We start from the raw sequence: 26,598 nt of genomic DNA, 5'->3' as shown, positions 1-26,598 counted from the left end.
TTCCTATTTCCTACTTGCAAAGAAATATCTAATATTGAACTTTTTCCTGATTTTATTAAGTACAGGTTTTCTCTAATAGAATTACCTTGGCAAAAAATATATATTTTATATTTATATAAGCATAAATACTTAATATATATACTATTTATAAAATATACAAATATATCTTTATATTTTATATATTTATACTTTATATGCTTATATGTTTCTCTTTCTCTCATATATATATATATTCCTTTCTTACAGCAAACCACATAATTTTACTGTGAACAGTATTTTGAATCTTTGAATGAAGCTTAGCAAAATAGAATTTGCCTTTCTTCTTTTCCCATATAGTGACTACAATTTAGACTGTATGCCTCCTCATGGATACATCCATGTGCTATCTTTGACAGAGAACATTACTGAGTTTGAAAAAGCGGTTCACAGACAAAAGATCTCTGGAAATATAGATACACCTGAAGGAGGTTTTGATGCCATGCTTCAGGCAGCTGTCTGTGAGGTAAATAGTTTCACATTACCAAGTTTTTGCTCAGATGCAAAATTCTCCAGAATTTAAGATTTTATTTTCTCTTTGACCTATAGAGTGAAAACATAATACAGAAGAATACAGTCTTCTAATGCTTATTCCTCACCAATGTTATTCATTTTGGTATGTGTTCAGGACAGAGGGGCTTAAATGAAAGAGGGTTATAAATAGAAAAATATAGAAGGGAAAGAATAACTTACGTGCTTGGAAAATCCTTTCCAAAAGAACTGTCTTTTCACTCACCACTTTCCAAGGAAGAGCCTGAAACAGACATTTTCCTACTCACATTGTGTTAGGTGCTCTGCAGTTCATAAACCTGGCTTGTTCTTCCTCTGAGGGAACCCCAGAAATCTCCAGCTGGGAGTTGGTACAGTCAAATGGCTGTGGTAAAATAGAGAATATACAAATAAAGTCAATACTATTTAGGAAACAGCATAGTATTTATGCACTTCATTCCAGCCTGACTTAATGTTTGTTAAACTCGAACTTAGTGTTTCTTGAGATAAAGACCACAATAGAGATCTATGTGATTGTACAAGATCTAATTACATGTTTATTTTAAGAGTCATATTGGATGGCGAAAAGAAGCTAAAAGATTGCTGCTGGTGATGACAGATCAGACATCTCATCTTGCTCTTGATAGCAAATTGGCAGGCATAGTGGTGCCAAATGACGGAAACTGCCATCTGAAAAACAACATCTACGTCAGATCAACAAGCATGGTAATGTAGCAAAAGCTTCTTAGTAGTTATGAATCTTCTGGCTCAAGTATAAGTTTAAATTGGCAATTCAGCTGTTTTTGTACAAAGGAATTACCTAAACAAGCATGATACAGAGTCAGGATAAACCATGAGAGAGAAGTTATGGAAGAATGCCATCTATAAATGCTGATTGATAGAATATAAGGCTAAAACACTCTAACAACATCTAGTAGCTAATTCTCTGATATGCTAAAATGCACTGTATAATATCTGAAAATAAAAGTGATAGAAGAGCTTACTTTTTATGCAAGTGAAGAACTTTAAAAGGAAACACACACAAGCATACACACACATACACTTGTTCTGCAGTGTTGGTATATAAAAACATATTAAGGATTGGTAAGAAAAGGATATTTGGCCTGAAGAATCCTCACAATATAATAGGTAGAACTCAATAGAGACTAAGGAGAAAAAAAAAGTAAAAAAAAGGCCAACTTCCAATATTCCGGAAGCTTATCTATACTTAGGGTCTCTTTTTTAAAAATTAGTGGATATCTGGATTGATTCCTGAGGGTTAGTTTCAGCTCTGAATCATACACTTAATACAATCACCTGGAACCACATCTTTCCCAGCATTAGTTATTGTTCTACATGTGGAAAGTCAACTGTATGATGCATGATTTATTTCTGATAGAAACTATTTATACTGAATGGTAGGACAAAATTTTCCAAACTTTCTCAGATTTTGGTACCCTAGTATCTTGGTAATTTTCTTCTCTTAAAACAAAAGCTTTAAACTTTCTCTGATCTTGGTACCTTAGTGTCTAAATAATTTTTTCCCCTGGTTTTCATAAGCAAAAAAAAAAAAAAAAAATCTGACAGTTCTGTTATTAGGTAGGTCCAAATAGCTTAACTATTAAGAATATATTAAAATATATATATACATGAATCATCAAAAAGTAATATACATGATTCATCAAAAAATACACGTGCGCGCACGTGTGTGTGTGTGTGTGTGTGTATGTGTGTGTGTGTATCATTCTTAGTAATGAACTTACTAGAAGGAACTTCCCAAGCCTTAGAATCAGACTGGACATCATTTCCTGTTCCACATTGATTTTCATTTCCTGTTCCACATTAATTTTCATGCTGCCTAGTTTTGCAAAGATATGATGTCATTTACAGGAACAGAGACAAATGTAATCTTAAAACTGCAAACTATCTCCAGCTAGTAGTTCATGGCTACCTGTCAGATGCTGAACTATCACTTTAAAAATTAATGATACTTCAGGGCACTCTGGTGGGTATACCCCAAGGCACCTCATGCACAGTTTGGAAATTGCAATATTAGAAGCATATAAATTATGCTGAAATTTGTGTGGTTCCCATGAGTCAAGTTTAAATAGTTTAAATTTACTTAATCTGGGACATCTTACCAGACTTACTGCAAATCTATAGGAGCAAGCATATTACTGCATTGAACAAATTCAACCCTTGGTAACAGCCTCAAAATTTAAGGACTTTAAAAGGTAACTAGAGATTGAATTTTAAATTTTGGGATTTGGAATTATTCCAACAGTCTTTCTCTTTGCTAATTCTATTCTACTCAGCCACATTTGGTAGACCCACTCACTTTCATTTAGTCATTTCTTATCTTTCCTTCCTTTTATTTAACCTTTTTAAATCTGAGGTAGAGTTCTAATTATTTACCACGGAATGGAGGAGGAGGGAAGAGGAACAACCCTATTGTGAGACTAGGAGAAGCTTTTTCTTTTTTTAAAGAAAAAATAATAATCACATTTTCTCAAATTGCAGTGCACTATCCTTTTGAATTTTTGCCAAGTCACTGAAGTCATGTCTTTATAACTGTATTTTAGAGGGTGCTGTTATACATCTAGGAAAGATTTCCGTAAGGCAAAGAAATGCTCTCATAATTTTAGACATATGCCATGCCATATAACCTTATAGAAATAAATTATAATTCTGGTAGAATTTTACACAGTGTTTGGGCTCCTATGACATCAGGAATTTGGACAGTCTTTCATGAAATTCATTTGCCTTCCTGAACATTGTTCCACCCACTTGAAAGAATGAACCTTCCACATGTCACTGATGTTTACTGAGTAAACCAAGGAGCAGTGTGTTTGTTAACATCTTAGAAGAATATTTTTTTATAAGAATATTTTTATCTCATTTTATCCCAGGACTTTGTTTTAAGGGATCCTCTTTCTAAGAATTCTCATTCCCTTCATTTCCAGGGACACTGTCCTAAAACAAAAGAAGCTGAAGTATTTTGATTGATCCCTCGACTACACATTTATATCTGCAATATGTGCTACTGCTCTGAAACTTCCTATATCCAAAGCTTCCTATATCCAAAGGTTCTGCTGAACCTGACTTTTACCTGCTTTTTAAAAAATGTCTCCCTTCTCTTCTATTTGGCCATTATAGAGGAATTTAAGAAGGTATAAGTTAGACAAGCAATCAAACACTTCGCTTCCTGGCTTCATTTCCAGCAGCCAACACCAGTAATGTTGAATGGTATCTGACTGAGTTTTTTGGTCTAAGATACTGGTGGTTTTATTTATAAAAGGAAATAACTGATAAAATACCTTTTATATGACCAAATTACATGGGCTAGAGTTCTACTATTTGTACATATAGTTATTTCATGAGGGTCAATGTGAACTCCAGAATAGTAACAACTACCACGTTTTGGGTATTTATTAACTGAAACCACTATAGCAAACACTGCATACATGATTGAATTTATCTTCATAGCAACTCTATAGGGTTGTCATAATTATCCTTTAAAAAAACAACAACAGAAAAACTGAGCATAGATGTAGTTAATTAAGTTTACTAAGGCCAGAGAGTTAAAAAGTTAATAAGTAGCAGAGCTGGTTCAAATCTTACATTAAAATCTTTGCCACAATGTTTCAAGGGGAAAATATAAAAGAGTGCTGGCATAATTTCTGCTCTAATTTCCTGGCTGCAGTCTTACTTATAGAAGACATAAAGCACATAATTTGGTTCACATGAATAAATGAGATATAATTTAAAATAGTTTCTATTTACATATTATTATATATTAGTATATGGTAATTATTATATATTAGTATATGGTATTATATATTAGTATATGGTTATACTACTGAATAAATTAATTTTCTGCTGCTTTTTCTCTAAGTTCCAGAATAGAAATTTGAGTAGTAATATGGCTTTATAATTTATCCAGGAATATGGCAGCTTAAAATATGGCATTCTTTCTAAAACAGTAGATATTTGTATAAAAAATTATTAATAGTGTAAAAGAAGGCTATTAATACTGAGGGTCTGGAATTTCAACCTGTCTCCCCACCCAGCTCCTCCAGGGTGATTCTCAACCTCACTCAGAGCCTTCCTTACAACATTCACCCCATCCCTGGCGGAGGCCAAGAATAATACAAAGGTCTCTATTAATAGCGAAAGGGAGCCAAGAAGCAAATATTTGGAAGAAGCACACCAGTCACGTAATGAACACTTACTAATGGATTTTCAAAAGTTGCTGTGACTCTCTGCTCTGGATAGAGACATGCAAATAGGCAAAATCCCACCATACTCCTAAACATATTTAGTAGCTTAATTTTGGTGTTTCTTTTTGGACTCAGCCTTTTTGTGTGTGCCTCATCATATTATGGCCAGGGATTCTTCACCCCTCCTATCACAGAGCTCCTCAGAATTCCCCTACTGCTGGCCTCATAGTTCACTCCCTCCCCTGAGCCTCATTTGGATATACTAGCTGTTGAATTGGTCACTACCTTAGAGGATGAAAGCTGAATTTGAGAAGTTGTATTAGGCATTACTAAAGAGTTTTGCTTCCTGATGGGTAAAAACAGTCAATATTCTGCTTGTGAATTCTCATATAACTATGTTTAACATGTCATTCACTTAGAGTAAATCGTTCAGGAAGACTTCTTTTTTTTTTTTAAGTTAATCGTTTTGTTTTGTTTTGTTTTTGAGAGAGAGTACAAGCCAGGGAGCACAGCAGGCCATGTGAGCAGTGGGAGGGACATAGGAAGAGAGAGAGAGAGATTTTAAACAGACTCCATGCTTAGGGCCAAGCTGAAGGCAGAGCATGATCTCACAACCCTGAGATTATGACCTGAGCCGAAATCAAGAGTTGAACATTTAACCAACTGAGCCATGCAGGCTCGGCTAGGAAGCCTTCTTTTTTACCATGTATCTCAATACTTGGAATTGTATTCAGTTTTTCAGAACTGCTGATGAAAAAAGGGAGCCCCAAAAGATACTTGGCTAATTTAATGTATAACACTGTTGAGTTAACAGAAGTTAAAGTTATTATATTTATTTGTGTTCCTTTTAAGGGTTATTTCTGACATTTTCAAATGTTTGGGAGACTCATTTATAATTAATGCTGCAATCAGACAGCATTCCATGTAAGGAGACAATTATATTCCACGTAAGGAGTCTTTGGTAAAAAGACCTATTAATCATTTTTGCTGCTCTATAACTAAGAAATAGCTTAGAAATAACTTCAGAAAATGTTAAATGTCTCTCTTTTTCTGCTCCTCACCTTCTTTGTTTTGGACACATATTAATAAAAATGTTAATTCATGGAGCACTTATTTTGCACTAGCACAGTGTGAGTATATTGTTTATTTTAGCTCATTTAGTCTTCACCACAACCCATGTTATAAATAGGGAAGCTGAAACTTAGAGACCTCAGATTCAATTACACAAGGTCACCGAGATACTATAAATATCAGTCAAGCCACACCTAAGCTGTCTAATACAAGAATTCACTGCTGGACTTTCACCTAATGCTGTGCTGGCTGCTTCCGTTTATTACCACTAACCCTGAACTAAATGGTCTGCTGGACCCTCCACACACCTTAGCTCATTATGTCTCCCTATCAACTTGATAGAGTCGGCATCATCACACCCATCCAGGATGGCTGAAGTGGAGAGGGAGGGTAAACATCTTCCCAGGATAGTTGACTCTCAGAGCTCCACCTTGCCCACTACACCACAGTTTTCATACTGACTGAGTACTGGCTGCTTTTCAGAAAACCAGTGAATGCGAGTGATGGATACTGAAAGAAAGTTAAGTTGAGAGTCATTTTAAAAAAGTAGTTTTAAGTTTATTCAACTCTGAAGTCCTCCCCAAGTAATTATTATTCTAAATGTTTTGAACACTTAAAAATGTACATCTTAAATCCAAGTTTACACAGTAGTCCTTATTTTGCATGACACTGAATCCTATATCTAATGAAAAACCAAATTAGAATAACCCCCCAAGTCTATTACCTTTTGTCACAGACTGAGGTTCAACAGCACAATAGCTATTGAAAGTCAAATGGAGAGACCATTTAGATCAAAACCATCCTTTTAAGGGAATTAGTATTTATTTAGTTTCATGGAAATCATTGATATGTAGCTATGAGAAAAATAATAACATTAATTCTAATATGGCTCACCTAAAGCATGTAATAATACTTTTCACCTTATTTCTTACTTTTTTCCTCCACTTAACACTACATACAACCATAACTTCTAAAATTAATTAAAGAGATAAGATCAGTTTAGAGAAAAGTCTTTCACTAAGCACTTTTGAGTTTTATTAACATGCACAATCAGGAAAGTAAAGGAAATGTCACCTAGGCAGAATGAACCTAGAAAGTTTTAAATCATGTTTTAAGTCCAGATGCAGTTGAGTTTTTAAAAATATTGTTACAACTTTAAAAACTAACAAAATGCCTGATTTCAGCTTATTGCTCTCACAACTGTTTTAAATTGTAAATGCTATAAAAACAGTAATGACTTCAACAATAACTTCAGAATAGACCTAATTTGAAGGTTTCTCATGCTCAAAGAAAAATAGCCAGGGAATGATCTCTGCAAACAATATTTAGTTTATTTTTTGTTTTAAGTTGAAAGCAAAGGTTTCAGAAACACCGGGGCTAGGCTTAGAGTAGCCTGGCACTGCGTTTATACTGACTCTGGAAATGAGCTCTGAAAAAAATAATGGTTCGCAGAAGTGACACAATAAAAGCCAAACGTGATGAAAATACTTACATAGAATGTTCCCATTAAATGACATGTTTCAGTTCAATCCTATTTAGAAAACTTTTTATAATCATTTTCATTGAAAAATTTACAAAAATTATCAGTTGATCCCCACCCTTCAGCAACTGGGATATCATGATCACAGTCATACTGCATTTGGCAGAAGCTCCAGATTCAGGCCCTTGATGGGCCACCTACAAAGGCGTAACAAATGCAGCAAGTCAAACTAAGCATATCCAAGCAGAGCTCAATACCTAGCCTTTAGTAATGGCCTCCAAATGTCTTTCACTAAGCAGTATTTCCTTAGAAAACTGCATTTTGTTAAGTCCTGTGGTATTTGCCCATTACACTATATAACATCACCCAACATCACAGTGAGGTACGGATAAGTTCTACCTCCATTTTACGAATGAGAAAATGGGGGTGCTAAAGGGATCAGGAATTAGTCTGTAGTCACAGAGCCCTACATGGTAAATGTCAAGCAGTGTGACATCAGGAATGAGCCCCCACTCACTGTTAATCTGGATCCAATAACTACAGAATGATAAGTAAAAGCCTTTTTATATATTAACTCATTTAATCCCCACCATAACTATGAAAGGTAGGTACTTGTATTTATACCTGTTTTACAGATATTGGATCACAGGAAGGTCACAACAATTAACCAGTGTTCTATAGCTGGTAATTGCAGAACTGGGCATGAAAGCCCAGGTGGTCACAGAGCCCCTGCTCTTGGTATGGTTCTCAATTGGAATGATTTTGCCCCCCAGAAGACATGTTAATCTCCAGAGACATTTTAGTTGTTACAATAAGTGTGGAAGGCAGGAGATACTGACATCTAGTAGGTAGAGGCCAGGGATGTTGCTAAATATCCTATGGTGTACCAGACAAGAACAGTGCACCCACAATACAGAACACTCAGCCCAGAATGTCATTGGTGCCCCTAATGAGAAACCCTTGTCTATGTGATTACTACTGTGCAACTATGCAAATAGAAAATACACTATTGCAATAAGATATGGGCTGACAACACAGAATTTAAAGTCTTCTCTTTAAATAAATCTCTGCTAGCAGACTGCTTTCATGTTATCTTTCTTCTAAAAAGTGAACTATAAAAAAATTATCGAGATAATTGAGTACTTTATTTAACAAGACATTGGTTTTTTTCATCTTACTATGATATTTAATACTACAAATTTTCTTATTAGCTTATAAAAAAATTTTTATGAGGTTCAGCTTTATGAAGAGACTCTTCAACACTTCTTGTTTTGGTCACTATTTCTGCACCTTATTAAAATTCTCCCATATACCTTTACACGATTATCTCTTTAACTGGAATTGCTCCCAGTGAATCTTTCTTACCTCCTCTTCCCTTCTGACATTTAGAAGTTATTTCCCACAAGTCACCGCGAAGGTGTTGGTGAAGAAGAAAAATGTAAGAGGAACGCTTTTGCCCTTAAATACTTAGCAGCTGTCTTGGCACATTGCTTTCCCTTCTCCCTTCTTGCCCCTGAAATGCTTGTTATCTCTGTTAATTATTTTCAGAGTTTAGAGAAACAATATGTAATAGATTAGACAGAGGGGGAGTTAGAAATGAGAAGCAGTGACGTCACTAGACCAGGACAGCTGGCTGAGAGGGAGTGTTCTGCTAGTGAAATACAAGACATAAAAGATAAAATATTTAAAAGATAACATGCTTCATGGAGGAAAGGGGAAGGGGCTTCAAAAATGGCCATTAATCCACAGCTCTCCTGTCAACAGTGGTTTATTAAAACATCTGTTAACCATTTGTAATTTTAACAAACCTGCCTCGAAGTAGCTGGAATTTTCTCTTAAAATAGATATCTTCCTAGGGTTTAAAAAAGTGTGTTCTTTTAAATTTAAAAATCCAATTGACCTTCTTAATGAGCTTCTGACCAAACTAGAACTTTTTAGATTTAAATTTTGTGTACTTTTCATCAATGTGACTTCCTGTTTTTGAAAAGGGAAAAGAGATTAAGAAGTCTCCAAAAGCTGCTTATGTTTTGGACTGTTCTTTAAATATTGATTTTATGTGAGTTAAGTATAAACTAGTTAAAAAACATATGGATTAAATTTTCATTGAAATACAAATGGTTTTTAAAATTAAGGGGGATTACTTGGCAAACTGATTTTCTTTTTTTTTTTTTTCTTGGTCAAAACAAAATATTTCAGAAGTAGTTGTTGCCATTAAAAAAATATTCCCAATACAGCTAGATTTACCCTTCCTTGACTTGTTCTCTTTAATTTACTAGCATTATGGAAACTGTCATAAATCTATTTTAAGAGTATACATAGTATTAGGAGCAAGGCATAAGAATTCATCTGGCAGAATTTATATGTTGGGAACTGATTTTCTATTACTTTAAAATTATATTCTTGAAGAATTGCTTTGGGCAGAATTTTTCTTATGCAAATCCATGTGGTAATAGTTCTTTAACCTCTTTGTAAAATAGTTTCATATCACATTTAAATTAAGTTCATGAAAACTTGATTTGTTTCTACCAGAATAATAAATAAAGAAATAAAATGTATTGCTATGGTTATTATCTTGGTCCAGTCAGGCTGCTGTAACAAAAAGTCCATAAACTGTGTGACTTATAAACAATAAAAATTTATTCCTCACAGTTCTAGAGGTTGTGAAGTCTAAGATGGAGGCACTGGCAGATTCAGGATCTGGTGAGAACCTCCTTTCTAGTTCATACATGGTACCTTCAAGCTGTAATTTTTCCACCACCTCACACAGTAAAAGGGGCAAGGTGGCTTTCTCCATTGGCCCTCTTTTATAAGGGCACTAATCCCATTCATGAGGACTCCACTTTCATGATCTAATCATCTCCCAAGGCCCACTTCAAGTTTAGGAATTCAACTTGTGAATTTGGAGAGGAGGGCACAGATAATCAGATCCTAGCAGTTACTTTATTTTTAAACACAAGGCTATATCTTATATCTATGTATTTAAGTTTAATATTTGGGTCTCAGAGCTTAGGTTATAAGAGAAACTCTAGTTAAATTAGCTCTTTTACTAAGTTCACATAGTTTGCCCAAATATAGAAATGTTAACCAAGATGGTTCAGCAAAATTTCCCCTTAAAGAAAACACAATTAACATTGACAGGTAAAAGGAGAAATAAAAACTAGAGTTATTTGAGCTTGAATCACATGATACTAATTAGGTTCAGTCACATGATCCTTATTTGCAACTTAGCTAATATAACTAAGCACCAGTGAAGAGGTGAGGACCACTGAAGGTGAAGTTTGACATCAACCCTCTGAGAAGTGTCTAATTATGAAGTTGTTATTTGACGTCATCACTTTAATTTCTGGAAGAGCATTTTTAGAAAGAAAAAATATCAAGTACCACGTCTATTTAAATTTAGATACCATTCCATAGTTGGCAGATTTCTCATATTTACTAAATTATATACCCTTTCTCCTGCTCTTCCCCAGCTTTCTCACTAACACAAAGAATGTCACAGTTGGCTGTGTGTAAATTTTATTTATCAAAGTAAAACAGATTTATAATATATCATATGACCAAAAGATTAAGTATGTTGATAAGTTGAAAGATACTATATACACCTTGTATAAGCTGTTGGAAATAAAAATCATGGTAATTGCTATTGGTTTTGAGCACCTACCATATGTAAGAAGCTGCACTAAATACATGACATACAATCAGTATCTTTTTAATCTTGCTTGCCATCGTGGAAGGCAAAAACCACTGAGATGTTACAGAGGATGGACCTGAGAGAGAATTTTTATCATAAAGTGACAACCTTGGATTTGAATACAGGGTTTTCTGCTTTTAAACAAAGTTCATACTGTATGATGTTATATACTGAATATCTGTGTACTTATGTTTATACATGCATATATTTGCATTTCAGCACTTGTTACTAAATTTCAGAATATGACTGTCACTAATGTGTCTCTATTTCTGAATAGTACATTATCTTTCACTCTTACCATTGTTAGGCCAAATTTAATCTAAAGAGGTACTTCACACAACATTGAGTCAGCCTTCTTCAGTTTTCTGAGTTATAGGATTTTTTCTAGAAAATATCCTTAATATATTGATATTGATCTTATTTTTTTTTAATTTAAATGACTCCAATAAAACCATAATCCTTCCAAATATAATACATTTTTATGTCAGTCATATGGTTTTCCTCATAATGATGTTTGGGTGTGCGTGGGATTGAGCTACAATATTTCACTCATTTCTTTTTTTTTTTTTTCATTACCCTTTGCAGGAACATCCCTCACTAGGCCAACTTTCAGAAAAGTTAATAGACAACAACATTAATGTCATCTTTGCAGTTCAAGGAAAACAGTTTCATTGGTATAAGGTACGTTAATTCCCAAAAAATAAAAATTAAACTGTTTGCATGGATAGTTGAAATTAGAATGCTTCTTAGACCCCAGGTGAGGATTCTAGAGTTACTGTACTTTGTACAATCTGATTTTAATAATGTATTAACTAATATATAGCACACAGTGTCTGAAATTATCATTTACATATACATTCTATCTATGTTAACACCTAGAACCAAGTGTGGGGACTGATAGTGTGGTACTGACTATGACAATAATGGAGAAGATTTTTATCAGGTAAAAAAATAGTTCACATTCCAACTACACTTTTCATATCTGGATTCCTGATTCTTTTCTGGTCCATGGGCATATTCTTATAATAGATTGGGTTGGGGAACATCAGCTTAGTTTCGATAGTAACAACATACCTAGATTTGGTCTAGGTCATCCAATAAAGGAACAAGAGGAGCCAGTGAAGTGGTTGACCCTGTCAGAGCTTTCCTATGCAAGAATAATACTGGTTTTGTCGACAATCCTTCAGGCCAGATGAGATCCACAAACAGAACAGATGTTTGGTCAGTCATGTCACTGTGGCAGCACTGTAGAACACACCTCCAACAAAAAACTGCTTCTGGGATCCTGCTGTCATGTTCTTTTCACAGTCTTCTAGGTCCCCTTTTCCAGGAAACTCTCTCTCTCTCTCTCTCTTTTTTTTTTTTTTTTTAATTTTCATGACGTTGTGATACCCTTTTATTGCACATGTCTGTTCATAGGATCTCCATCTCCTTTGTTGTCTCTGCTTCTTCTTTCCACTCTGACTGTCCTTTATTTATTTCTTATAATACTTCAGAGAAACTAAATTTTCTTTCATCTTCAGCAAATGCTTAAATCTATCTCCATTAGCTACAAAGCTGTTGTTCCCTCCACCAATTTCCCCAATACCTGACCAATGTCTAGCTTGTCTGAAAGCACTATTTAATCAATCCATTTCTTCCCTTAGAAATCTTCAGTGAAACTTTAATCAATTCCCAGATTGGTATACCATGGAAACCCTTTTTAATGTAATAACCATTAATATTCACAGAAGTAGGGCTCTAGCCCAAATTAAATGCCCAAACTACTTTGTGAACAAAGTAACAGATTCCATTTATTGAATACTAACTATTGTCAGGCACTGAGTTTACTAACATTAACTCATGTAATACTCATAACAATGAGGGAAGTATTACCAATTTAAAGCCCATTTTAAAGATAAGGAAACACATTCAGAGAGGTTATGTACTTGACCATACCTTCCTAACAGCTTAAGTCCCATGCTCATTACCTCTCAGCTTAATGGTTGAATTTCAGGAATGCAAACTGGTACAGCCACTCTGGAAAACAGTGTGGCAGTTCCTCAAAAAGTTAAAAATAGAACTACTCTGAGATCCAACAATTGCACTAGGTATTTACCCAAAAGATAAAAAAATACAGAGTTAAAGGGGCACCTCCATGCTTACAGCAGCATTATCAACAATAGCCAAGCTATGGAAAGAGCCCAAATGTCCATTGACTGATAAATGGATAAAGATGTGGTAAACATATATGATGGAATATTACTCAGCCATCAAAGAGAACGAAGTCTTGACATTTGTAATGCCACGGGCAAGCTGGAATGTATAATGCTAAGTGAGATAAGTCAGTCAGAGAAAGACAAATACCTAGATGATTTCATTCATACGTGGAATTTAAGAAATAAAAAACTGATGATGATGAACATATAGGAGGGAGGGAAAGAAAAAGAGAGAGAAGGAAACAAACCCCAAGAGACTTTTAAAGATAGAGAGCAAAGAGAGGGTTGATGGAGGGAGGAGGGTGATGAGTATTAGAAGGGCACTGGATATGATGAGCACTGGTGTTGTATGGAAGTGATGAATCACTGAATTTTGCCCCTGAATTGTATATTGCATTGTATGATAATTACCTGGAATTTAAATAAAAATTTGAAAAGAAAAAAAATAATGGGACTGTAACTTAAAAAACAACAACAACTTTAGCATAGAGAAAAAAATAGTTGAATTTCATATTATTGTGTGGCTTTTTACTACTTTAGCCTGGTCCTTCTCTGCTATGTGTTATTTCTTATTGTTGTTGTTGTTATTAGCTTAGCAGTTTCTCCCTAGTCCTTTAAAAAGATTTTCATTGATAGATAAAACCATAAGCCAGGTTTATTATTAACTGAATTACGTAAAACTGTGAATCAACAGGCTCAGAAGGCCTGACAAGTTCTGCCAAAAGTCCTGTGTATGCCTTTACAGTCATCTACTTTGGCTGCCCAGAGATATTTTTATCAACCACCTTCATCTGGGTTGTTACAGCCTCCTAACCTGTCTCCTAAATTCATCCTCTACCTGGATGCAGAATGATCTATTAAATCACAATTTGTGACCAAAGTTCTTCCTAGAGCAAACTATCCCAGTGATTCTCTCTGATTTATAGGATCAAGTCTTTAAGGTGGCATATGAGACCACCTGGTCCCTACTTGCCTCTCATACCTCCCCTTATTCTCTGCCTTACACCTCTCCCCTTAGCTTGCTTTTAAGTCTCCTGTGCACACACACTTACCAGGCCCCCTCTTTCTTTGTGCCTTTGTTCTTGCTACTTCTTCCTCTTGCCTGGAAGTCTCTTCCCCTTATTACTTGGCTCACTCTTCGTCATCCTTTAAGATACAGCTCATGAATCACTTCCTCCAGGAAACAATCCTGACAGACTTCCCCAGCCCTCAAATGCTTGCTGGGGATCCCTCTCATCAGGGTCTGTGCATTATCTCTGCTACTTCATGTGTATATTGTTTTTTGAAATTGCTATACTTGTGAGGTCCTTAAGGATGGGAACTCCAAAGTGGTACATAATAGGTATTCAATAAAGGTTAGATAAATGCCTTTTAAAAATCTGTGAGCGCTACATTTTACCTATTACCTAAGATACCAAATTGTTAATGTCCAAGTAGTGGCTGGCATACAGCAGGAGCTTAATGATACTTGTGTATGGTAAAATGAGTGTACAAATGGATTTTAAGACTTTCCATAATCTGATTGCTTTAAAGTACTCAGCCTTCAGGTCAGGATCCCAGGGTCCTGGGATCAGTCCCATATCAGGCTCCCTGCTCGGTTGGGAGACTGCTTCTCACTCTCCCATTCCTCCTGCTTGTGTTTCCTCTCTCGCTGTGTCTCTCTCTTTCTGTCAAATAAATAAAGTCTTTTTTTTAAAGGATTTTATTTATTTATTTGACAGACAGAGATCACAGGTAGGCAGAGAGGCAGGCAGAGAGAGAGAGAGGAAGGGAAGCAGGCTCCCTGCTGAGCAGAGAGCCCGATGTGGGGCTCAATCCCAGGAGCCTGGGATCACGACCTGAGCTGAAGGCAGAGGCTTTAACCCACTGAACCACCCAGGTGCTTCAATAATAAAATCTTAAAAAAAAAAAATTCAGCCTTCACTCCAGTCAGATTGGTTTCTTCTCTTTTCTTACTTTATCTAGAACTCAGGTAAACCTTTAAGCCTTTGCTAATTCTCACTTTCTCACTAGGAATACCTAGAGTTTTCTCCATAATTGTTCAGTGACATCCACCAAAAATACCCACTCCATGAAGCTTCCACTAGTGACAATGATTTTTTTCTCCATTCTGGGCCAACTTGTCCTAAAGGTCACTCCATGGAACAGTAGTTCTTCATATTTACATATGCTACATGAGAAAAGGGTTTTATAATTTGAAAATGTTGGAAATGCTGCAGCAAATACTGCTAAATCATTACCAAGACTTCTCCGAACCTTTACTTTGCAAGTGTGCATTTTGAGTATCTATGTTGAAGAAACCATATGCAGAACTTTCCAAAATTTTTGCCCTCACAACACTTTTGATAACTATATTCCATGGAACATGGGACATTACTTTGGGAAATCCTGGTCTGTACTTTGATTGGGTTTTTAGGTCAACATGTAATTTGTGGACACACACATGCTCACACACATACAATACACACACTCCCATTTGTAGTCTGGTGGTGGTTCCATGGTGTAATGGTGAGCACTCTGGACTCTGTAGTCTGGTGTATGTGGTCTGGTGTCCTACTTGCTTGCTTATATTTTTCTTGTATCTTATATTTTTTTCATTCATGTAATGGCTCACCTTCCACCTGTAACTCTAAGAATTTTTAATATTTGTTAATTACTGAGCCACTGTATACTACCGTCATTAAGTAAATATTATTGGTATGTTTTCTAGGACCTTCTACCCCTCTTGCCTGGCACCATTGCTGGTGAAATAGAATCAAAGGCTGCAAACCTCAATAATTTGGTAGTAGAAGCCTATCAGGTATGTATATATTAAACACAATTTTTTCATATAAACTTTTAACCCCAGTTTCTATGGCAAGATACAAAATAGTACCCTATCATCTTGAGAGGAATCATAAACAGAAAATTAGGTTAAAAATTAGAAACCTGAATTAGCCCTGGCTCTATCACTAACTAGCCTTGTATCCTTGGGAAAGTCATTTCAGCTTTCTTTACCTCACTGTCTCATTGACAATAAACTCAAGTCAGGCTACGGGCTATCTGAATTCTTTTCTAAATGAAATGTTCAATAAGTCACCAAATCATGTATCAAGATTACTGAGAGGACTCTGTTGGAGTCTCTTAGATAAATTACTTGATTGTTTAATCAGTTATTTTAGCAATATTATCAAATTAGTTTGATTAAAAGAATCACCTTAAGAGGTATACTGTTTTATTGAACTGACAGTTGTACGCTATCCCTAGTCTATCAAGAGTGAGTGCCAAATGCAAAGATTTACAGAAACATCTGCTCTCTCAGCATAGGTCATTCCTGGATAGAATAATCACTGTTAAGATGTTGTAATAATTGTGATTTTTACTTTATTTTTTTAAGATTTTATTTATTTGAGAGAGAGAGATAGCAAGAGAGAGACAGTATTAGCAAGTGTGGGGGTAGGGAGAGGGAGAAGCAGACTCCCCAACAAACAGGGAGCCTGATGTGGGACTGGATCCCAGGACCCTGGGATCATGACCTGAGCTGAAGGCAGATGCTTAACTGACTAAGCCACCCAGGCATCCTTGATTGTTACATTAATACCACTGAGAAACATTACTTTCCATTTGTGACCTCATTTAATCCACACAACCAATCCATAAGGAAGATGTTAGTACTCCCATTTTGTATTTATAGAATCTCAAAGAAGCTAAGCAAGCTAATCAAGGGTAAAAGAAGCAAAAAGATCAGGACCAGAACCCAGGTCCTTCTTAACTCTAGGCCCCAGGTACTTCCTTCTGTGTTAACACCTGTTTTTCTTTCTTTCTTTCTTTATTATTTTTTTTTTTTTACAAAGATATGCTTTACTCTACCTTGAACGTATGGACCTCTGATAAAGTCTCACTTCCCAAATTCTCTGATTGTCTTTTTTACACAGTAGAGATGAATAGTGTACATAGTAGCCCAAGCCTTATGAGAAACCTCAGGCTTCTCTTCTCATTTTCTCTATGCAGCTCTGCCTTCTCCTGAGCACAAAAGGAAAGTCAGGAAGTAGACAGGGAATAGAAAATGAAGGACTTGTTTAAACTTTATTCTTTTAAAAGAAAAATAACCGTGTGAGGTTTTTTGTTTTTGTTTTTTTGTTTTGTTTTGTTTTTTTTGCCAAGGAATTGTTCTATGTCTGAGATGTCTCTACATTAGAGAAAATAAGGAAGAATATCTTTTAATTATTTTTATTTCTTATTGTTACAAAAGAATATTAGGATTGGGGGAGCTTCTTATCAAGGAGGATCAAACATGCAGTTTGTTCCCAGGAATAATCAAAATAAGGAAGGAATGTGCAGTCTTCGAAATCACCCTAGTTTTATAGTATGAACCCACTTATTACTCCAGACAAGAAATTTCAAAAAATAAACTGACAAACTTGTCTGTGTGTCAGACTGTACCAGTGGAAAGGGAACCAGCAGTATTTGGTTTTATGTTTTTTATTTGCCCAGAATAGATATCCATTGCCTTAGCTAACTGCAGTTCAGATTAACCTTAAACAATGGGAAAATATTAGCAAATCCAATAAGACTGACTCTGTCTAATTAATGTCCTTAGGTTGTGATTCTGTTATTTTTTTTAACATATGCGTATATCTTCAAAATTCTTCTGAAATATTATTTTGTCTCCACAGTCCAACAGAAATATTCATAATTCATGAAGAAAAAGAATAAAAATATTTCATTCTAACTTTTAATTTTTTGCATTTCCTTTCTAAGAATTTTATAAAATTACACATAAATTTAGTGCATGGTGAATATGACTGCATTTTGTTTTTTATCTTTTACGTCAGCACTGCCACTAGAATTAAGATTAAATAAAAATCGTGACTAAAATAACTTAAACTGAAATTAAGAAATGAAAAATAAATTATATTGAATATAAATAATTGTATATTAAAAAAATCTGCCTCTGTACTTGTTAGATATTAAAAAGGAAACTTAATATTGTGTTTGAGCCTAATTTCTAAACTTCAAAACTGGGCAAAATTTTTAGACATTTGTCTTTACACCTGCTTAAGCGAAAAACATTAGTATAACAAGGTTAACTTCTTAAGAGAAGGAACTCCAGAAGGCAAACTGAAAACACTCATTGTACTGGGAATTTCCTTCTGATCTTTCAAACCATCACCCTATCAAGACCATTTATATACCATTGCAAGTTTCTGTTGGCTTGCTGAGAATGTTCAATTAAGTGATTACAATGGATGAGCTCTCTGGGAGATTTTAAAATGTGGCTAATATAGTCTTATTGAATCCAAATAAAATTTACTGATTTGAATAAGTATTTTGTTCTAGATTTACCACCATGGTCCATTATCAGTCAGTAAGCATACATCTCTTTATCAGTTATACAGTTGAAGATAAAAATTTACTCAAGTAAAATATTAGAAGCCAATAGAAAAAAACTTTTCTTCATATCCTGCTACTCACTCTTTCCTTAGGTATATACTTCATCTTTTTTGTTTATAAGGTAAGGATTTTTACATGTGGTAGACTGTTTTATGAGATAAAATACACACAGATCTTCAGTATATAGTAAATGTAGTTAGAACTTTTGGAACCAGAGACTATGTTGGAAGAAATTTGTGTGTGTGTGATACATGATAAACTTTATATAGCTATTTTTTTAATAATTGTAAAAATAAGTGAATAAATGAGTGAATGGTTTTCTGTCTAGTAAGTGGTCCCATTTTCGTATTAAGGATTAGAACAAATGTGACACAGGCAAGCCCCAGGGATTTGACAAAAATCATAGGCCATTGTTGGAGAATTTACAGGACCATATCAGGCAGATAATTTTTTTTAAAATTTTATTTATTTGACAGACAGAGTTCACAATCAGGCAGAGAGAGAGGAAAGGAAGCAGGCTCCCTGCTGAACAGAGAGCCAGATGTGGGGCTCAATCCCATGACCCTGGGATCATGACTCTATCGGAAGGCAGAGGCTGTAACCCACTGAGCCACCCAGGTGTCCCAGGCAGATAATTCTTATGCCTACAGTATAGAAATGCCCTCGCCAAAATTTACCTTTCAATTCTGTATTAATAAGGTATTTCAGTTTTCATGATAGCCTAAAGTGTTTCAAACAGAAATGCTTATTTGATAGCTGAAATTGTCAGACATGTGTTCCAGATTTTAAGCTGTTAAAGATTTACCCTTGTGACAGTATAGGTGTTCTCAGTGTTTTATTTAAGTTTTGTCACAAAATTTAAATACTGTTGGAGTTAAAATGACTTTGTAACACAAGCTGAATGAGCAATATCTTTAAAGTCATCAGTTGCATAGTCATGGAAAATGTGGAAAAAATAGAACAATTTAAATGCAAATGGTCTAATCCTTCAGTATTTCTTATGTATCTCAAATACAATTGGGTCATTACATGGAAACACTACATTTATTTATCCTTTTATGGAGGTAGACTTTGATTTCATGAAAAATTAAATCTAGAATGATTTAATAAGCTTGCCTCTGCTTAATTGCTTACATTTGAAACTTTTGTGATATACAATCAAAACATGATGTCTCTGCAGAAACTCATTTCAGAAGTCAAAGTTCAGGTGGAAAACCAGGTAAAAGGCGTCTATTTTAATATTACTGCCATTTGTCCAGATGGGACCCGAAAACCAGGCACAGACGGATGTGGAAATGTGACAAGCAATGACGAAGTATGTGGGTGTACATTCTTCCCATTTAAAATAAACTAAGTTGTCTGGCATGTTTTCTCACAGAAAAATCAAATCATTCTGGAAAACTTTATTTACTATGAACTCCAAGTATCTTATTTAAACACTTCAAAGTAATTTTTATTGTCTCTTTCCAAAGTTCCGACTTGTTTTAATTCCACTGACTATTCTATCAAACTCTCAAGTTAAATATATATTAAATACTTATTTAATAATAATAACTTTAAACTTAGGGGTCACAGCCACTGTATATCAGTAAAGCACATCTCATCAAACAAGCAGTGTCTACACTTATGATGATGATGATACCTTTCTGGTTTCAAATCTGAAAATTCTCAGAATTAATTTGAAATCAAAGGTAATAAGCCACAGAAAAGAATGGGAGTGATGGAGCAGTTGATAAAGGTTAAGAATTCCAAAATCTTTCATGTGTTATTGTCCCAATAAACTCAAAATGATCTAGGAAGAGGTGGGGGAATTTGTTTACAATAAAAAAGAAGTGTTATTTAACTAAGAAAGGATAAAATGGGGGGGGGGCAGATTATTGCAGTGTTAGGAAATAGGACCAGGAGAGATAGGGATTCTCCCCGTATTGACAAGATAGAGAGCAAACACACAGAAATAAGCTGTTAAAAGGGAATTCCTATTAGATGCAGTGATTTTCAGTTGCTTCATTTTTAAATGATCTGCTCAGACTAAAAGATTTCTAATCCTTCTTCTTTTCATCTCTAAAGTTCTGGGCTATATGTTTCCCCCTTGGAAAATTTAGAACCTTTGGATAGTATAGTTGCTCCAATTGAAATCAATTATTGCTAGTATCTGTTTCTGTAGGTCTTGCATAATCACTTCATGGATTTTGTTCCCAAGACATTATGTACCAGTTTATAAAATATATATATTTGATTTCCATTAAATATAGATAAACTTTGTGCTAGGGTAAGTTTCTGAGAAAGGGTTATCCTCTTAGTAGTTCTTCCTTTCAAAATCAGTTTTGTCAGAATGGTTTTCCTTACTGCTTACATTTTTTTTCCTTTTCCTTTGTCTATAATCCCTTTTCCCCCTTCACTTTCAACTAAGTAGTATAAACAGTTTGACTTTCAGAGTCATGTGACCTCTTAATTATATAAACCCCAAGTTTTGCTCTATTAATTTTGGCAATGACCACATTATCTTACACATCTGTTAATCCTTAACATTCTTAAAGACAAAAAACATCTCAAATACAATACCAACTGCATTAATTTTAATATTATGGAACTGATTCTAATTTCTGATGCAAATATGTAATATATAAGCCTGAAGTTAGATATTTTGTATCTACGCTTTTTGGTCGGAGTAGAGATACATATATATATCCACTCCAACAAAAATGGCTATCACAAATTATTTTTACGTTTTAATGGATCTCAGTCTAAAATGGAAAAAACCTACAATCTTATTTGCCCAAGTACCTGAAGATCATAAGATAGGCTAACAAATAGAAAAGACACATTATACCCATCATGTCCTGCAAAAAAAAAAAAAAAAAAAAAAAAAAAAGAAAGAAAAGAAAAGAAAAAGAAATAGAGAAAGGAAAAACTTGGCAGGATCTTTTCACAAGGGGAAAAAACCCTGCCAACTCAGATCTTTAGTTGTGGGCTCACATCTCCTGAGACAAATGTATGACCTAGTATTGAGATCTTAAGATCTAAGAGAGTCCTAAATCTTTTTCCCTTAAGCAACATCAGAGAAAGCCTCATGTTTTCCCTCATTAACACCATATATAAAACTAAAATTGAACCCTGAAACTTTACTTGGGCCCCTAGGAAATAGAAACAAAAATAAAAATTGTTCATCTGAACATCCTATCTCATGGTTATAAAGCAGGAGAGCAGTAGTTCTTTATTTTAGATTATTTGATCTCTCCCTTGTGCCAAATATCCAATAACCCCACATTTGAAGGACTTAATTCAGGAGATGATCTGTTCTCTCTCAAGTTTGCTAAAAACTCAATGGAGGACATCAGTTAATCATTGGAAGAAGAGTGGGCATTTCAAAATGGGCTTGAACCCATATTCATTTAATGGTACAATATAGACAAGTAGCAGTCATTGCTTCCTTTAACTCTCTAGTTTATTAATTAGGATATAAATGAAATTAAAAAGGGATGTTACATCTACCTCTGAAAGAGTGTGTGTGTAATATATAACGTATTATAAGTTTCCATAAGATGGCACATTAATGATTCAGAATATCATTAATAGATATAATAGTGATGATGGAAATAATCAGGACATATAAATATATTTTCTTTCCTCCCCCCCCCCATTTAGGTTCTTTTCAATGTAACAGTTACAATGAAAAAGTGTGATGTCACAGGAGGAAAGAGCTATGCAATAATCAAACCTATTGGTTTCAATGAAACCACTAAAATTCATATACACAGAAACTGCAGCTGTCAGTGTGATGACAGGAGAGGACCTAAACGAAAGTGTGTAGATGAAGTTTCTCTAGATGCCAAGTGTTTCCAGTGTAATGAGAATAAATGTCATTTTGATGAAGATCAATTTCCTTCTGAAAGTTGCAAGTTACACAAGGATCAACCTGTTTGCAGTGGTCGAGGAGTTTGTGTTTGTGGGAAATGTTTATGTCACAAAATTAAGCTTGGAAAAGTGTATGGAAAATACTGTGAAAAGGATGACTTCTCTTGTCCATATCACCATGGAAATCTATGCGCTGGTAGGTATAAATTAATACATACATGCAGTTTTTACTAGTAACTATTAAACTAGCATATATGTTTAAGTACCTTTAAATTACACCTTTATAATTACTAATCCTGAATCTGAATTTAATATTCAAAGTCTATGAAATTAGGGCATGGCAACAGATTTATGGCACATGATTCTGGGTATTTAGAATTTAAATTATTTTGTACAAGAAATACTTCAAAATAAAAACCAAAAATTAAATGTTATTCTCAAGTATGCCTTGATCTTATAAAAATATATACCCAGAAAAGGAAATTACTGATGATGTCTGGCAGGCTTTCTATAATCAGAGTATTCTTCTAGAAAGACCTGATTCACTCTCCTAAGTGGTCACTCCCTCCAGCTTGCTCAGAGAATAGTGAGCTATATAAGTTTCCTTTCATTGGAAAATAATGCATTATTACAAATGGTATTATAAATTTGTAATAACTTAAACCTTTCCGGTATATTTTTGGAACACCAGTAACGAAATTATCAAAGGACAGCATTCTCCAAGAAAATGCTGGTTTCCTAAGTAATCTAGAAGATTAGTACCAGAGGCCACACGCAGACAAAGTTTAAAAATGAAATCATTTAAAACAAAAATATTAAAAGTACTTTTTGGCTAATTCAGTTTACTGCCACCTAGAGGTTAGATTCTAGAAAATCTGTGCAACATTTGAAGTTTAATACAAAATGCTGTTTTTAAATGAATCAATTTTTCTGTGACATTGTGCTGAATCCATTTATTGCTAAAACAGCTTTTTAATGTTTGGGTTTGGTAAGCAAATATTAAATTACTGATTAACTGAAATATTTCACTGTCATAACCATAAAGAAAGTAACAAACCCATACAAATTTTCTATTCCTGTATAAACTAGAAATATGCAATGGAAAATTGCCTTTTTATTCTGCTATATACATGAAACATTTTATAAGCCAAATATTATTCTGCTGTACCTGGTATCATTGATAGAATGGATTATAGGTGACTTAAGAACAAACTAGCAATTATCTTCTAATTTGCAAAGCTAATCCTAGTTGGAACAGGGAAGAAGAAGAATTCTGATATCCCACAACTATTGATCTGCCAAAGAAGCTTGAAATACATTGAGAATCCCAGTCTCTATTTATAGTTAAATATCAAAAGTCAATGTACTAGCCCTCCTATATGACTATACTACTGGCCACAGGCAGTTGAAAATCTGCTTTGAATTATTTGTGTATAAATTATAAGTGAAAACTATAGGCTGACAAATATTTTCTTCACTAGTCTCCTTTGAGAATAAAAACACATGTTCACAGGTCAGCTGGATAGGATTAGGCGTGCAGCCTATATATAGGGAACAGGGTCTGGCAGGCATTTGTGTGGCCTGGACCTCATTAGTTTTAACATTTAGCAATTGAGTTGATCCAACAGTAGATTCTATGGAACAGTTACCCTGTGAGGTGCTTCTCAGTAAGGGAGGGAGGGAAGAAGAGTGGGAGAAGGTCAGGAAGCAAGAGAAGGAAGGAAGGAAACGTCTGTGGCCACATAAGCTTGAGAAACATTATGTGACCTTGTAATATAGACTCCCTCTTGAAGATTTCTAATTCATATAAGCTTACTAAATTTTAGATGCTTTCTGCTGTCTAAAATCCATTAGTACATATAACCAGTGTTTCCCTTCAACTCATGTGTCTGCATGCCCCCAACCCCAACACACAAGTGTACCTTTGCACACACACACACACACACACACACACACACACTTAACACACATACCCCACCTTGCCTTCTTTCATTTACGACCTAATAAATGCTCACAGCCTACTGGAGGACATGCCCTTCTAACCTGTTAAATAATGTCCTGATGACATGAAATGATTAGTTTAACTTCCCCAGAGAACTTTAAAACGACCCAAGCAGCACTGAAGCCCTACAGGGGTTTGCCTCAAAAACCAGAATTATCCCAGGCCTTCAGCAATCATGAGAGACTACAGGAATAAATTATGGAAGCTATTAATCAAATACCCCTATTTTTCGGATTTTAAAACAATTAACATTACTTCAGCCTTTGTAGCTTTTTTTATTTTTGTGTGTTTTTAATTTAAAACTGAATGACCAGTGACCTGCAAGTGGCCAGGCAACCACCGCAGCAGAGATGTCACAACTGTCAGCACAACACTTAGCATCAGGAGATTCTCTACAACGGAACAGCTTTGAAAATGAACACTCCTAAACCCTAGCATCGTTCTTATCAGACGAATAAAATGATGCTGTTTCCATTCACTTGATCATCAGTGTGTTATCCTGGAAAATGGGAGAGGATTTCATGTTTGGAAACACTTCACAGATCAGTGGCCCCAATAACTTCCTGGAGTGTCTGTTGCAGGGCATGGAGAGTGCGAAGCAGGCAGATGCCAGTGCTTCAGTGGCTGGGAAGGGGATCGCTGCCAGTGCCCATCAGCATCAGCCCAGCACTGTGTCAATTCGAAGGGCCAAGTGTGTAGTGGAAGAGGTACGTGTGTATGTGGCAGGTGTGAATGCACGGATCCCAGGAGCATCGGCCGCTTCTGTGAACACTGTCCCACGTGTCACACAGCCTGCAGTGAAAACTGGTATGTGTTCTCTGACTCCAAACATACAGAAACACACATAAAGCAGTTCTTCATTATAGATGGGTTCGTCCTTTTTTTATTTTGCCTTCCTTAACCTTAGAAGTTGCTGGATCTTCTCTACTAGGTAAGTTGTTATCATCATGCTAAAAAAGAACTGAATGGGGAATTTAGGAATTAGAAAACTTGAATTCGAATTTTTGGCCACTAGATAGATAGTTGTGAAAGCATCAGAATTGATCTAGGCATTCACTCCCTTACCTTTTTTGAAATAGGTTTGTTGTTTTAAAGAATAATATTCAGTGTCCATTGTTTTTTTCCCCAACCTTATATATATAACTGATATATAACTTTGTTTACACAAGGCTTAAGGTGTGCAACATGGTGACTAAAATAATAATAAGGATTATAATAAGACCTGATACAGTTCCATGACAGAACTAAGTTAGATGATTGACATAAAACAAAAATAACCCAACTTTTGTACTTGGTGCGTGATAATCTAGAATAAATGTTAGCTATTATTACTGGGTTTCTTTTATTTTTTTTATTTTTTTTAAATTATTTAAAAAATAAAGAAGGATAGTGGCTATGAAGCACCTCTGGAAATAAGTGATGGATGAGTAAAAGGTGACGTTTTGTGTCAGTAACTAATTTCCCAGAAACAGTTTGAGCCTGCTCAAAGATCACTACTCTAAACATTACTGTGCCTTCCAATTTGTTTTATTCAAAAATTTTAAGACATTTACTTTCTCAGATTGGTAGCTCAAGTAAATTTTTAAAATTATACATAGCAATTTATGTAACTCTCTTGGGGATGCAGTACTTAAACATAATGTTGAAGTTATTGCTAATGAACCCAACCGAAACTTGAACTGTGTATTCATTGCTAAACTTTTCTAATAGTATAATATATATCCTCTAAAATACTTTTGTGGGTTTTATTTGTGATGAAAGCATCTTATGCATTTCCTACTTTCTTCTCAATACAGAAAATTCATTATTTTGATTTTATACATTAATAAAGTATTTCTAGTGGCTAGAATATAATTTTGCCATAGTATTAAATTCAGCCAGTATTACAAATAAATGTCATGGATTTCTTTCCTAGCTTTACATGGCTGCTGTCTAAAGCAGTACTATTCTATTTTGATATCTTATTTCTTGCAGAAAATACTGAGAGCTACAACCTTTTCAAAGATTAAATGTTTCACTTCTTTTCATCCTTATAGGAATTGTGTGCAATGCCTTCACCCTTACAACCTATCTCAAGCTATACTTGATCGTTGTAAAACCTCATGTGCTCTCATAGAACAGCATTATATGGATCAAACATCAGGTAAACCAAAGCTTAAAATACACTGAAGAGTATCTGCAGA

The 26,598-nt window shown here is 34.9% G+C and overlaps 1 protein-coding gene and 1 long non-coding RNA gene across 4 annotated transcripts in view; one reads left to right on the top strand and one right to left on the bottom strand.

Moving 5' to 3' along the window:
- LOC132015893 (uncharacterized) overlaps window positions 1-959 on the bottom strand; it is a 43,405-nt gene extending 42,446 nt beyond the window's left edge. Inside the window, exon 1 of the long non-coding RNA XR_009403813.1 lies at window positions 816-959. This is a non-coding gene — a long non-coding RNA (uncharacterized LOC132015893). The remainder of the gene's footprint in view (window positions 1-815) is intronic.
- Window positions 1-26,598, top strand: part of ITGB8 (integrin subunit beta 8) — an 81,943-nt gene that overhangs the window by 46,702 nt on the left and 8,643 nt on the right. For all 3 annotated transcript variants that reach the window (XM_059396740.1, XM_059396739.1, XM_059396738.1), the window contains 8 exons: window positions 337-502; window positions 1,093-1,251; window positions 11,573-11,668; window positions 15,896-15,985; window positions 19,739-19,873; window positions 22,204-22,609; window positions 24,997-25,222; window positions 26,452-26,558. In XM_059396740.1, coding sequence (XP_059252723.1) covers window positions 337-502; window positions 1,093-1,251; window positions 11,573-11,668; window positions 15,896-15,985; window positions 19,739-19,873; window positions 22,204-22,609; window positions 24,997-25,222; window positions 26,452-26,558 — 1,385 coding nt within the window. The remainder of the gene's footprint in view (window positions 1-336; window positions 503-1,092; window positions 1,252-11,572; window positions 11,669-15,895; window positions 15,986-19,738; window positions 19,874-22,203; window positions 22,610-24,996; window positions 25,223-26,451; window positions 26,559-26,598) is intronic.

Source organism: Mustela nigripes, chromosome 4 (genome assembly GCF_022355385.1).
Source record: "Mustela nigripes isolate SB6536 chromosome 4, MUSNIG.SB6536, whole genome shotgun sequence".
Classification (NCBI taxonomy): Eukaryota; Metazoa; Chordata; class Mammalia; order Carnivora; family Mustelidae; genus Mustela; species Mustela nigripes.
This window is presented reverse-complemented; position numbering and strand designations above follow the sequence as displayed.